This window comes from Chaetodon auriga, chromosome 20 (assembly GCF_051107435.1).
Source record: "Chaetodon auriga isolate fChaAug3 chromosome 20, fChaAug3.hap1, whole genome shotgun sequence".
Classification (NCBI taxonomy): domain Eukaryota; kingdom Metazoa; phylum Chordata; class Actinopteri; order Chaetodontiformes; family Chaetodontidae; genus Chaetodon; species Chaetodon auriga.
This window is the reverse complement of record NC_135093.1, coordinates 20,958,863-20,973,526: the sequence shown is the minus strand read 5'-3', so window position 1 is coordinate 20,973,526 and position 14,664 is coordinate 20,958,863. Positions and strand designations below refer to the sequence as shown.

General features: G+C 40.5%; 1 protein-coding gene across 1 annotated transcript in view; it reads right to left on the bottom strand.

The window, feature by feature from the left end:
* ryr2a (ryanodine receptor 2a (cardiac)) overlaps positions 1-14,664 on the bottom strand; it is a 182,937-nt gene that overhangs the window by 91,054 nt on the left and 77,219 nt on the right. The window contains exons 5-9 of the mRNA XM_076759342.1: positions 5,286-5,360; positions 4,608-4,686; positions 2,579-2,691; positions 1,380-1,479; positions 527-623 (exon numbers count right to left, since the gene is read on the bottom strand). Of these exons, the coding sequence (XP_076615457.1) occupies positions 527-623; positions 1,380-1,479; positions 2,579-2,691; positions 4,608-4,686; positions 5,286-5,360 (464 nt within the window). The remainder of the gene's footprint in view (positions 1-526; positions 624-1,379; positions 1,480-2,578; positions 2,692-4,607; positions 4,687-5,285; positions 5,361-14,664) is intronic.

Here is a 14,664-nt window from a genome sequence, read left to right as displayed (position 1 = left end):
GAACTGTTATTATAGTGGCCAGTTATTCGGGATCACAGATGTTAGGCTTTGTAGTCCAGACAGAACCAGACTAAGCTGAACAATGTCAACTCATCTGTGAAAATGCCTTGTCAAAAAAAAGACTATTTGGCTTTACACTGCATACAACTTCAACTGCAACTTCTAAGACCTGCAAAATCATACATATGTGGTTTTTTCTTTCACTTTGGGATTGAAGGATTATAAATTGTAGGCTCCTGGTGGCTGGTAACGGCTCTCTTTCTGAATGTGTATAACCGAATGGCAGCAGTCAAGCATGACATCCACTGACTCAATATAATACACTTCCCTGGGTAAGAATTTTGTAAATATACGCTTATACAGTCGTCAGGTAAAAACTCGCTGTGTGCTCTGTGTGTAATCTGATCAAAATGTCTACAAATAATCACTGCAGGTAAAAACGTCTTCTTATACATTCAGAAACTAAATTAAACTGACTAGCTTGAGCCCATAAATCGGTCCAATTGAAATTGTCAGTACACATTACCTTCTCTGCTCGTCTCCATGCTCCCCTGATGGAACAGTTAGACACTCGTCCATATGACCGTGAAGGAGGCGCAGGACATCCCCTCCTATCAGGAAACCTGCAGACAGGAGAGCAGAAAGGGAGAAAAAGGGGAGAGAGAGGCAAGAGGAAAGATAAATGAGGGGCGAGACAGACGTGGGGGAGAAAAGTGCAGGCGAGAGGTGAGAAAGATAGGGACAAGGACAGACAGAACAGAAGGTGACAGACAACACATGAATCATACTGCAGAGAAAGAGACAGCCAGGTTTGCATAGAAGCACCAGAATTAGTACACAAGCTACTTTGCCTACACTTTGCTAATTTTAAAACTCATTTGAGGACTCTGGTGAACCTGGCTGTGCTGACGAGGGAGGATGGCAGCAGGGATCAAGTGCAGCTTGCAATTATGGTACTAAAGATGACATGGATTAGCACTTCTGAAGCCCACCTCTTGACATATATCAAGACCAGCAGAGCTTACTGCCCAAATCATGTCACTCAAAGAATTCTGTTAATTGTAATTCTAAACAGATGACCAAACTATGTATCCAGACAGTTACATTGTCCTAATTCTATAGTTTGTATTCATTTTTCTGTTAACGTCTGAGCATCATTACATTGGTAAAACATGGTGCATCCAATGTGTGCCAGAAATATTATTTGAATTTCACAAGTGAAAAAGCAAAAAACAAAAAAAACAGAATAATAAAAAAGGAATAATATCAAAAAGCACAATACAAGCAGCAAGCAGGAAAGATTTCGAAAAGCAAGAAAGACAGAACAATGCACAGAAGAAAGCAGAGAGATGCACAAAGAGACAGACAGACAGGTGTACCTTGTGCTACTTCACTGCCAGAACAGATGGGAGCCACACTCCACAGTGTCTGCTGGAAGGCTGCATCGACATGGAGACTGCCATTACCATAGGACAGATGCTGCAGGAGGAGAGACATAAGAGCCAAAAAAATATAGAAATTAGTGACACACCAGAATGAAATACAGACAAACGCTAAGGGTGTTCCTGAATTCCTGTCCTGTATTTAGAGACTCAGAAGGGCAGGCCTGGTCTGGCCACCAGAACATGAGAGAGTGCACAGAACTCCCAGCAAGTCAGACCACGCAATTGATCAGTCAGTATAGGGTCAGCAGTGCTTAGTGTCATTCAGGATTTTGTATTTTACACAGTGTGATCACAAGGGACAAGGAAAAGTGATGAACAGAGAGAGAGAAACATAAAGAAAAGGACAGCCACTGAAGGAAATGCAGCTAAATGTAGAATTACGGAGTTACAGTCTAGCATATACAAACTGGTACAAGCAGGCTTATGCACAGATATGGACCTTAACTGTCCATGGTGTTTCCAGCTTTTATAGAACTAATAACCTTTGCAAGACCAGCCTACAGATTTTAAAACTAAGCCTACACTTAGCAAATGTGGCTAATTTTATAAGGAAGGTTACAAGGTTGCTTTAGTGCCATTATCAGGAGAATTGTCCCCACACCGAGGTGTACACCTACTGTCTGTGTCAAAACTACACTTGCATTGACCTTTATTGTTAGACCGATGCTTTTTGCTTGTGGGCTTCATCAGGGTCATCATACAACATTTTACAGAAACATTTAAAGTCTGAAAGAAATGCCTGCAGCAGCCACTGGTGTACTCACATACATGTGAGAGAGTAAAAGGATGTGTCTAATGATGGATTTGGTCTATAATGCTCTAAAGAAGAAGGCCCTAATGTGGCTCTTCAGTGTATCATACTATGATGTCATCCCTTTGTGCATACCTGTATGTGAATATCCCATTGGCTGCTGTGTACAGGTACGATTGGTTCATGATAAGACAGTTTTACTAAGAAGGAATGGAGGTTAAGACGCAAAGGGCAGAAACAGTAAAAAGGAAAGAAGAAGACATGAATGAAGGAGTGAAGGAAAAAACAAAGGAAAGAAAGACACAAAGTTATAGTTATAACTTAGTAATATTTGAGCCCATCTCTCCTCACAAATGTTCCCACACACACAGCTGCTACTGACCAAATATCTTTCAGAGGAGACGCTGACCAGGATGAGATCATCTCCCACTCTAACCTTCTCTCCCTCTGAACGCTGCTTTGATGCTGGATGGATGGTCCACCAGCACGCCTCGCCTACACACACACACACACACACACACACACACACATACATACACACACACACACACACACACACACACACACACAAGAAAACTCACAAAAAGCAAACAACAGCTCAGAAAATAAAAGCTGAAATGTGTTCATGACTCACAGACTCACACAGCAACATAAAGTGCTCTGATACTACCTACTGTATCACCTCAGCCTGTGTACCACTTTGGGAGCCTAGATTTGTCTTGCAGCTGTTCAGCTTGTACTGTAATTTGCATCATCTTTACAAAAGCAGGTCAAGAACATGAACACGACAGACAGTGTACTTTGCAGTGGCTTATTGTCCTGACTTTGCTGTAAAGTGGAGGAGCAGCAGGCATGGAGTCAGACTGTATCTGTACTCAGAAACAACCTAACATTATAGTAACACCAACAACAGCAGTCCAGAGCTGTATACCAGAAATGACGTGGACATAATGAAAGCAAAATGCAGCTTGGGCCAGGATGAAGCAACCCAAAGCTAATGTATTCAGGCTAATTTAAACCTGAGCCCAATCAGAGTTTGCTAGATTTTCTTGTTGAATATATGACATAATCACCTTTAAGAGAGTTCCACTTGGAACAATCATCTTACAGTACACCACACTGTCTGACACTATGACAAATATTCTCTATGAGTTTGTTCAAGCTCTTTAGTTTACACTGAGTCAAAGTTAAACTCGACCTGCCATATTTGGTGTCTTAGGAAACATGGGGATTTCCACAACAGTTCGAAGCTGCATTAGTCAACAAGCTGAATATCAAACATACCTTTGTCAGATTATGGCTTTATTACACTAATGTGGTTGTTGGGTAAACACTTGCCAAATTACATACCAGCAGACACAGAGCAACATAAGCATTCATTTGGAGTTGTGGTTGTATCCACCTGATGATGTCCGGTATTCTCTATCCTTTCAGCTTGCATCTGCTGTCAACCAACTCCTGAGGGAAATATCTGATTATGTAGCTGCTAAATGCTCCACTATGTGCGCTAGCTAGTCTCTAACTGTTTATTTCTGTTGTTTCCTGGTGAACAGGCAGTGTACAGTGTTTTTATCAGAGTTTGTTCAATGGAAACAGCTGCCCATGGTGAGACTGAACAACAGTGAAGGTTTGGCTTTAAAACCAAAAGAGTTCAGAGTTCTGAGAAATCAGAGATGCTAAAATGATCTTAGAGCTGAGGGGAACTGTAGGATTCTCTGTGATTTCATCAGTTCAATTGATTCACATACATTATATTAAAAAATGATTAGTGCAGCTTTAAAATGTAGTTCTGTAGGTTCAAAGAAAGTTTGGCTACATAGAAAATCAACATAATTAAAACTCTGTGATAGTAGAGCCACATAGTGAAAGAATTGTGTTCGAGTGTATATGAAGATTCTCAGTCATCCTGGTCATGGTTATCCAAGGAGTGTTCAATTGAGGGCAACTGGACTAGGTTGTAGAAACCTGAAAAGGTTTTGCCTCTTGTCCAAGCTCCAGCTCTAACTGACTGGTAGGAGTCTCAGGTATTTAACCTCTGTGCAGTCGTTATCACTGTCACTGAAACCACTTGAGCCATTCGTGCTCCTGCCTGTGTAACAGCAGAGGTATGAACTTTTATTCCCCACCTACAGTATTGTTCTTTCATCCCTTCCCAGAAGGTTTAACAACCATTCACATTTGGCCTAATGTGACTACTCCAATGACTGCCTTTACATGTCACTCCAGGTGACTCTAGCAACTCTAACAACTGCTGTTCAACAGCCAGCAGCACTAAAGACCCAAGTGGTATCAATGACCTTGAGAATGACCCTACAGAGGTTAAATATATACCTGACACTCCCCGCCAGTCCGTTGCCAAGTCAAGTTGCCCGTGATTCAACCCTCCTTGGATAAATGTGTTTGACTCCTACCTGTGGTATCTTCCTGCAGTCCAACATCAAAAGCCAGTTTGTCTGTGGATGAGCGGGAGGTGGACAGACAGCACAGGTACTAAACAGAGAAACACAATGATTTTGATGATTGCATCTGATCAAATAGATCATCTACCAACCACAGCGCAGTAGTTCTGTTTCAGCCAATTTGATATGACTGTTTCTCTGGGGGAGGTCAGGTGATTTAAATATTACATGTGTTGGTCCTATCTGAAGAGCATATGTGGGTGCTTTTTCTACTCCTATCCCAGGAATAATTACAACTTTAAAAACACTATCTCTTTCAAGTTATTGCACAGTGTTTCGTGTAAGTTTCATCAGTTTACTGTGAAGTTTGACTTCTGTAAGACAATGGAACGAGTAGAAAAGGTGTTTGCTAAACCTTATGCAAAAATAACAGTCCTGTTTACCAACCCAGGCACTGAAGGAAAAAATGAAAAGCCATTACAAGTGCATGATCAAATGGGCTGTTTCAATTGCAGAATTTATAGTATGGTTTAACAATATCAAAAATTATTTAAATTTTAGATATGCTGTCTGGTTAGTCTGCCAACATAACATATTTTATGTATATTGGACAGCACTGTGAATGTGTGTGTGTGTGTGTGTGTGTGTGTGTGTGTGTGTGTGTGTGTGTGTGTGTGTGTGTACACTGACCATTCCACTGTAGGAGTGTCGTAGCAGGACAGCATGTCCGTACAGTAAGGTGCGATGACCGCCACCCTGGGCCGTCTGACACAGAAACATTGAGAGAGGGGAGAGAGAGGGAAGAGCAGAGTTACAAAAGACAGAAAGTCAGTGAGAGACAAACAGTAACAGACAGCTGAACAGAGATATCAAACAGTACAGACAGAAAGGTCAAAGAAACATGTGCAGACAGAGAGAAGGAGAGGCCTGGTATATCATTTCATTCTCCAAGATTCATTTATCTGCAAAGTTGTAGGAAAAAAATATTACCTTAAAAAAAGGACATACGCTAAACTGTAATGTCATCCATCAGTTCATCACGGTAGTTTTTAAAGGTACTCTGTGTAGAAGCTCAAATATCAATATATCAGTGTCACATTAACATCCCTAGCTCATAGTATAATTACCATCACCCAGGAGTGTCTAATGAAATAATAATCACGATTACGATTTGGCTTCCACAGTTAATTAAACCTGATCGGGTGCACTATTCACACTTTGTGTTTAGAGTGGCTGCTCTGGTTCATCGAATCAAACACTCCCCATTCACACCTAAACTGTATGACCAATCACCACTCGTGCTTCCCACACAGCTGCATTTTACAACAACTATTTGCAAACTGCTAAAGTAATGACAAAATGTGCAGATCCTTTGATTTTGTTGCACGCCTTACTTACAGGTACATATTTAAACTGATCTTGATTTCAAGTGACTTCAGACTTGTATACTGAACATCTGATGCAAGTTTGGTTTATTGCTTTATTAGGTTTAGTGTTCAAGTTCAAGGAGGTTTAGTGGCAATTGAAAAATATGAAAGCAATAAAATGTTTTAGTGGAATAACACTATTTTGTTTCAATGAGAAATAATAAGCACAATAATTGCAGTTATTATTTTTGTCACTACTATGCAGCCTTGTTAAATGAACTAAATAATGCCAGTAGAACAGTAAATCAAACTAGTGATCCTCAAAACACAACCACATTGTAGACAAAAACCCGTTGCTTCTTGCTCCCTCTCCCTCTCCCCAGCATTTCTCAGGACTCTACAGTGTGACCATTGTAGTTGCATATAGTGTAAGTAAGTGCAACACTAAACAGTGACACCAAAACCTTTGATCGCAGCAGGAGTCTGCACCACCAGGAGACTGTACCATGTGACTGGAGTCTTGATTTCTGACTGACATTTGTCAAAAAGTGCTCTTTTGCCTGTTGGTCTTATAATTTCTCCTGCTGCACTGCAGTCATTCTGCCCTCATCCAAGTGAGCACACAGACCTGTACCAGCCTTATAGAGCAGCGCTGCTTCTGTTTCACACACATACTAATCAGTGTGTTTAAACAGCAATTATTGGATGCACACTGACTTGCAGAGCTGAAGCTAGTTTTCCCTCTCGTTATATTATCATTGGTGATCCAATGAATGCCAAAGGTATGTTGATATAAGGCATACATTGTATTATAACACGTCAGTAGGCAATGCAGCCTTTGACGCTCATGACGATTAAATATTAAAAAAATGTAAAATTCACCAATAAAAAATGTCTACCCATAGTCCTAAACGTCCTCATTTAACACTCTGAAATCATTCCAATTTGTTTAATAAACTTGTCGATATGTCAAAGTAACAACAGATATTTTTGACATTTTCGTTACAATGTACTATTATTTGCTTGTGCTGTAACTAAAAAGCAAAATGATGGATGTTTGTATACCATTTGTGTGGCCTGCAGAAAATTAGTGGGTGCAAGCAAATTCAGCTAGAAAAGTTACTTGAACTAGTGTCTAGTGTCTGATAACAGCCATTTGAAGAGTTACACAAAACTGAAAGTCACCATCCAAATTATTTCTTCATATGCTGTACGCCTTAATCTACGGAAGCTCTGAAAGGCAAGGTGGAAAAAAAATAATAAAACGGCCAATGTTTAAGTTTATCTCGTACATACGAGATCTCGTACGTACGTATGAGTTAGTATCTCGTACGTACGAGATAACTCGCAATTATTATTTTTTTTTTCACTTTTCCTTTCAGGGGCACTGGCCAAGCTATTTTGGAAGAAAAAAAAAATCTGAAACGAAAGGTTTTACCTTCTCAGTTACTTTAACTACAAATATCTGCTGTAAACCACAATGGGACAGAGATTTCTCCATAAAATATTTATATCACATAATTTTATATAGAATTATGAATGAAAGCTCCATGTGACAACACGTAGCTGTTCCGCCACTGACAGTATGCCACGTCATCCAGACTGACCTGCCATGCAAAAGTACGTAAGCGTGTACGATGTTGCTAACGTCAGCTAGTCATCACAATGAACTTTACAAGATGCCTGCAAAATCTGTCAAAGATATCTATCAACGATGTTCATCGTATCGTGGATGCCCACTCCCCTGCTCCGAAGAGCAAATGGGAAAAAGGGTTTCGTCTCTACATCTCTAGTTACGTTCACCAGTACGAGGATATGTGATTTATTGGTGACGTTAGCTGACTAGCTGACGTTAGCAACGTGCTAATTTTTTAGTTTTGTGTTTGCTTCGTATGTTCTTTACTGTTACTTCTTGTGCTAACTGTGTTGACTTTATGTCCATTTTAGTGTCAGACAAAGATCAGGGCACAGGTGATGTTTCTGGGCTTGATGTCAGTCGAGGGCGGCGATCCCAAACACCGGCTCTTGTCTTGGTTGCTGTGTAACTGTTCCATTCAAACAGTGTTGGCACTGCGTTTGCTGCTAAAACCCGTCTACCTTTGGGGGTATTTCGAATTTGGGCATTTTCGAAATGTCGGCTGCATACCTTCATATGCTGAGTTACCGAAAATCCCATCCTGCATATTTTCTGCAGCCACTGTGCACGAAGTTCGGTGTCCTTCGGGAAGCAGTGGAAGCTAAGCTCGCTGTTATAGCGACTTGAGCTGGCACAAAGTGGCACACAACAGTGCTCATTAGAGCCATTCACCGTCTTCTGGAACTTAAAAGTCCCTCTCACATTATACTTCGTCTTCCTTCATGGATGTTGATTCATTTTTCATTCCTTGTATTTATTTTAGCGCTGTTTTGACTGGAGAGGGAAGTAAACCGGAAACTGGTTTGCCGATTTCAGGCGGAATCGGAAGTACGTCTCGAGGCTTGCGCACAGAGCCTATTGACTGGTACCATAAATTACACAAACCGACATAACGCAAATAAAAAGACATTCTCAGATAGATAGATAGATAGATAGATAGATAGATAGATATAGATTGCATCTCCACTCAATCAGAGCACGCCACTTAGTTACCACAGTAAAAAAAACAAACAACAACAAAAAAAAAAACCAAATCGACCACGATCTGAATCTAAAATCTGTTGTCGCAAGAGTCAGTAGGCTACATGACGTGCATTGGCCCACTACTTTAAAGCATCGATTGAAAAAGACAAACACCTGATAAAAATGATTACAAATATGTTTGCGGCTCACTTTAGCATGGCAGGTCAGTCTGGATGACGTGGCATACTGCCAGTGGCGGAACAGCTACGTGTTGTCACATGGAGCTTTCATTCATAATTCTATATAAAATTATGTGATATAAATATTTTATGGAGAAATCTCTCAGTCCCATTGTGGTTTACAGCAGATATTTGTAGTTAAAGTAACTGAGAAGGTAAAACCTTTTCCTTTCAGATTTTTTTTTTCTTCCAAAATAGCTTGGCCAGTGCCCCTGAAAGGAAAAGTGAAAAAAAAAAAAAAAAAGCGAGTTATCTCGTACGTACGAGATACTAACTCATACGTACGAGATAAACTTAAACATTGGCCGTTTTATTTTTTTTTTTCCACCTTGCCTTTCAGAGCTTCCGTATAAAACTGACAAACTACAGAAAAAAAAAAAAAAAAAAAAAACTACATGGAGTGTAGTAAAGTAGAATGCCTTCAAAAGTAAACACAGTTGCATTCATAGACCGTTGTGTGAGTAGAGCATCAGATGTTTCCAGCTGCCAAAGAAAGAGGTTCTTTCTGTAGAGGAACTAAGTCAACGGCAACTTAAGTTGATGTCGGTAATACAACATTGTTGCTTCCTTGACTTGTGTTCTGTTGATAACCTCCAGGCTGCAGACTTTTCTGAGTAAATTCAGAGTTAAGAGATGCATGAGCTGACAGTACCGTGGCAGGCGTCATGTGCTCACCATGAGGAGCAGTGGAAAGAAAACTACCAAGTGCTCATTATCTATGTTTGAACCTGTCCTCCAGTTTTCCAAATCCAGTCTTGGAACATAACCTGACTCAACAGTATGTTGTGTGTTTCACTCCATATGTCTGGAATCTTGCTATGGTGGATTTTCATGAGAGTTGTAATTTTTGGTATGCTGAGAAATTCATCATTGTTCAATTTTGCTGAAATCTAACTCTAGCACTAAATTTTCATACCAAAAATCAAAAAATACAGAAACCATCAGCAGGTCTGATACAAAATGGTATATCCATAAGGTTTTGCTCATGCTCTTCCTCTCCTTCCTACTTTTGAACCCCATCTGCCCATTGGAAGAAGGGGTTGCAGCATTTGAAAACTTCATAATTGCTCTAGATATAAAAGATGATGCAAGAAACATGCAATGCTGTTGCATTATGCAGGGGAAGGTGTGCAGGACATCTTTAATATGATCACCAACACCAGGGAAGCAAAGGAGTATAAATGCAGGGGGAAAAAAGTCAGTACTTTTCTCCTAAAATCAACATAGCCTCAGAAACCTATAATTCAGAAAAGCTAAATGATTAGCAGGGGAAGCACTTGACTCAGATCACACAAGGCTGCAGCAATCAGCATCAACCTGTGGCTTGCCTGATGCTGAAAAGGGAGATGAAAATTATGATTATTCAGACATGCATAAGTAAGAAACTGGGTCGCAAAGCTCTACAGATATCAGAGATGATGTTGATTGTTTTCCTCTCCCTCAGCAGAACCATGACACTTGCTTTATTCTTTAATGGATCCTCATTGGCTTCTATAAACTGATGGCTAGAATCCTAGCCTCATTGACTCAACAACAATAACTATAAATTAAAGTCCCACTGTATCAATAAGACCTATGGCAGCATCAGAGGTATGAAGTGCATTATGTACACACCAAGGTAAACAGTGACATCATATTGCAAGCAACAAGTAATTCAGACACTTCTAAGGAATATCTACACAGCCAGCCAACCAAAAGCAATTTTCCCACATGCAAAGATAAAGCTATTGACTGCAATATAAAAATGATGCCTGCAGGGGCAACTGTGAACATCACTGATAAAACAACTTCTCAGACTGCAATTTAGGCCCTCACTCACCAAATGCACAGTTCCCATCTTTTCTTTTGGTTAATGCAAAAATTCCCCTTGCTGCTGGAATCCAAGTCATGGTTCGCAAACATTCCATGAGCTACAAGGAAGTAAAAGCAGTTTACTTGGCAATGACACTGTCAGTCATCTGGAACTAATCACACCTGCCAGCACACTTCACATTCATTTTCGCAACATTCAGACAACTTTATTCACTTTCACAACAGCCAGTGCAGCCCAGAACAACCTCAAGTTGATGTGATGTTTGGCAGGCCTCTAACAATCAAGCTGCCTGAATCTCTGTTTACCTTCCAGTCTCAGACTGGTGCAAAGCTACGACAAGCAGATACAGTGCAAAGAACAGGATGAAACATGATGCTGATAGGATGTGCCATGCTGCACCTTTGGCTCTGAAAGTGGGCGCCACAGTCCTGTGCCATCAAAAGAAGGAAGTGAAGCTATGCTGTGCCTACAATCCCTGCTCACCCTGACATCACTGTCACAGGTTCCATGGTGACAGCCAAAAACAATGACCATGTGATCCCCACAAACTCATCCCACTTTGAGACTATCATTGAAAATCACCGCTCTCAGCCATGTGACTTGAAAATCATGAATACCAGAAAACATGTCACAGAACAGGTTTAACTCCCTCCTGAACAAACCCCTGAACCTTTATCCCATGAGTCCCCTGGGTCACAATCACCTGTTTGTAGAAACCCAGAATACTCAGAACAAACAGAAGACCTCACCAGTGTTAGGCAAGTAACTTTCAAAATGAAATATGTTACAAATTACTACTTTTATTTGAAACCAGGAAGTTGCTTTACAATATTATTGTCTGTTACTGTCTGTTACTTTTACCAAAATAACCACATATATATATATATTTAGTCATTTATAGTGTTAGCATAACCTCATCTCTATGGCTCTATGTTATCTTACCTTATGATATGTTTAAATAAGAATTTTTCTGACAGACTTTATCACTCACATTTTTCCTACTCTCACATCTCACGCAAAAGATGTGCTCTCATTTTAATCAATGCAACTGTCTGCACCGGCTCTGTGCAGGCCAGCCTTTCTTTTCTTAGACAACACACACGTATATGGGAGGAGACGCCCAATAAAAAGCACTGAATGCATCTATTTACAACCCTGTTTCCAAAAAAGTTGGGACACTGTGTGAAATGTAAATACAAACAGAATGTGATGATTTGCTTGCAAAACACTTAAATCCCACATTTAATTGAAAATAGTGTAAAGACAGCATATGAAATGTTAAAAGAGAGGAATTTTATTATTTTTCAAAAATGATATCCTCATTTAGGATTTGATCCCAGCAATGCGTTTCAGAAAAGTTGGTCCAGGTCATGTTTCCCACTCAACACTCTGTAAGTGTTTGGGAGCTGAGATCAGTTGCTCTTAGTTTGACAGTGGATGTTTTCCCATTCTTGCTTGGTGTATGATTTCAGCTGCTCAACAGTTCGGAGTCTCCCTGTATCGTATTTTACATTTCAAATAGCACCAAGCATTTTCAGTGGGTGACAAGTCAGGACTGCAGGCAGGCCAGTTTAGCACCGGACTCTATTATTATGGAGCCATGCTGTTGTAATAGGTGCAGAATACAGGTGGTTTGGCACTGTATGCTGAAATAAGAAAGGCTTTCAACATGGCTGCATATGTTGCTCCGAAACCTGTATATATATGATTTAGCATTAATGGAGCCTTCACAAATGTGCAGGTTACCCATGCCATGTGCACTAATGCACCCCCATACCATCACGGATGCTGGCTTTTGAGCTGTGTGTTAATAACAGGCCGGATGGTTCCTCTCCTGTTCAGCACAGAAGACACATTGTCCAGAATTTTTGTTCTGAGTCCATGCAGTGATGTCCACTACAGAAGTGTGTTTTCAGTGCAGTGCCATCTAAGGGCCCAAAGATCTCACTCATCCAATAATGGTTTTCGGCCTCGTTTCTAACCTACAGAGATTTCTTCAGATTCTCTGAGAAACATTATTCTTAAATTGTTGCACTATTTGCCAGCATAGTCTGTCACTGTGGTGGACCCCTCCCCATCTTTACTTCAGAAGGACTCTCTGGGGTGCTCTTTTTATACCCAGTCATGTTACTAACCTGTTCCAAGTTAACCTCATTCTTTGTGAGATGTTCCACCAGCTGTTCTCTTTTCACATTTCATAACTTTTCCATTCTTTTGTTGCCACTGTCCCACCTTTTTGAAAAGCACTGCTGACATCAAGTTCTAAATGAGGATACACTTTTCAAAAAACAATGAAATTTCTCAGTTTCAACATTTGAAATAATTGTCTTTCGTTATTTTCAAGTAAATATGGGGTTTCAATGTTTAGCAAATAATCACAGTCAGTTCATTTATGTTTTATACAGGGTCCCAACTTTTTGGGAAATTGGGTTATATCTACATTTTGCAACTGAGTGGAGCAGAGAGTACTGCTCTCTGGACAGAGCCAGACACACACACACGCACACCCACACCATGCCCCCTGGAAAACTAATCATACAGTAAGCATACGTTGTCAGAAACCAAGTTATACTGAGGCTAATAGTAGCGATAACATTATCATTACAAACCATAATATAACCGTAATGTATAATGCTAGTTGTACTTCTGTCGTTATTTTGGTGACAGTAATGCAAAAATAGTGTAATCAGTAATGCATTACTCCCCACAAACTGTAATTTTGGTTAAAGTTATCTGTACTGCATTACATTTTGAAAGTAGCTTACCCAACACTAGTTTGCCTTAAAAAAATAACATAACAGTTATTCTTCATTTATCTTATGGCCAACAAGTGTCGTATGAAGACCAAAACCTGGTCGGTTTCTCAATACTCTGACTTATCCCATCTGTGGCTCTTGGCTTCTAGCCCACTGGATCTTACTGATGATGTAAATCTTTAAAAATGGCTCACAAATATATAGACTCATCCTTTAACAGGGCTTAGCAGTGCATTTGTTGAGAAATATTTTCAGCGTGGATTAATCCAGTGTGCATTCATGGTAATGAAGGAACATGTCACCCAGTCCCTCAGTGTGGCTCACTGATATGTTTTTAAAGTTTTTTTGGAAAACAATGACACTGTGGCCCCCCTTCAGACAAATCTGAGCCAACACCTCAAGGTGATCTAATGTCCTCGTATCAATATAAACAAAATATAACAAATGAGACTTTCTAAAGGTATTGGTGTGTGTGTGTGTGTGTGTGTGTGTGTGTGTGTGTGTTATTATTATCCATCTGGCAGTTCAGTCTCAGTCTCAATGAGTCTATTCAGCCTAGAACTATGATCCACTGTTTGTCCTACAAATGAGAGCACTGTAAATTTTCTGGAAAGCACTGCATTTCTTCAACCTTCTGTTTGTTTGTGTCCCATTCAGGCTTCTCTGTGCTGGACCTTCATCATCCTGGGACCATTCTCTGGCTGTTGGTGACTCATTCCAGATATTTTGGATCTGGAGCTTCGTCCTCCAGGCAGAGTCCCGCACGGGTCCAATTTTCGAAACCCGTGCCCGCCCCGCCTGTCAATCATCAGACCCGTGAACCGACCCGTTACCCGTGATTACATCAAATGTCAAACCAGCCCCGCCCCGCCCGTCAAAACATGGACCCGTGTCCCGACCCGTTACCCGTGATTACATGCACTAAATAGCCTACAACAGATGGTCTCTCACTTAAAAAAAAACGTTTTATTTTTTCAAGCCTGTTTTAACACAAGATGACAGCAGCCTTCATTAACGCTCTCAGCGAAGTCTTACAGTAGTAGACTGACTAGTCACACACAGACTCACCACTATTTCATATTCACCGCTTGCTAACTTAGCTCGTATCTCCTTCTCCTCCATGCTGTTTTTGTTGTTATTTCCGCGCGCGCACGCGCTGCTGCTGCGTGTGTTTATGTACTGGAGGTCAGAGTGCGTGCTGCGAGGTGCGCAGCGTCTTCACTGCGTCATGCTGCTTGAAACTAGTAATTTTCATGACACAATAAAATGTTACCCACCCGCTTTTGGTTCCGTTC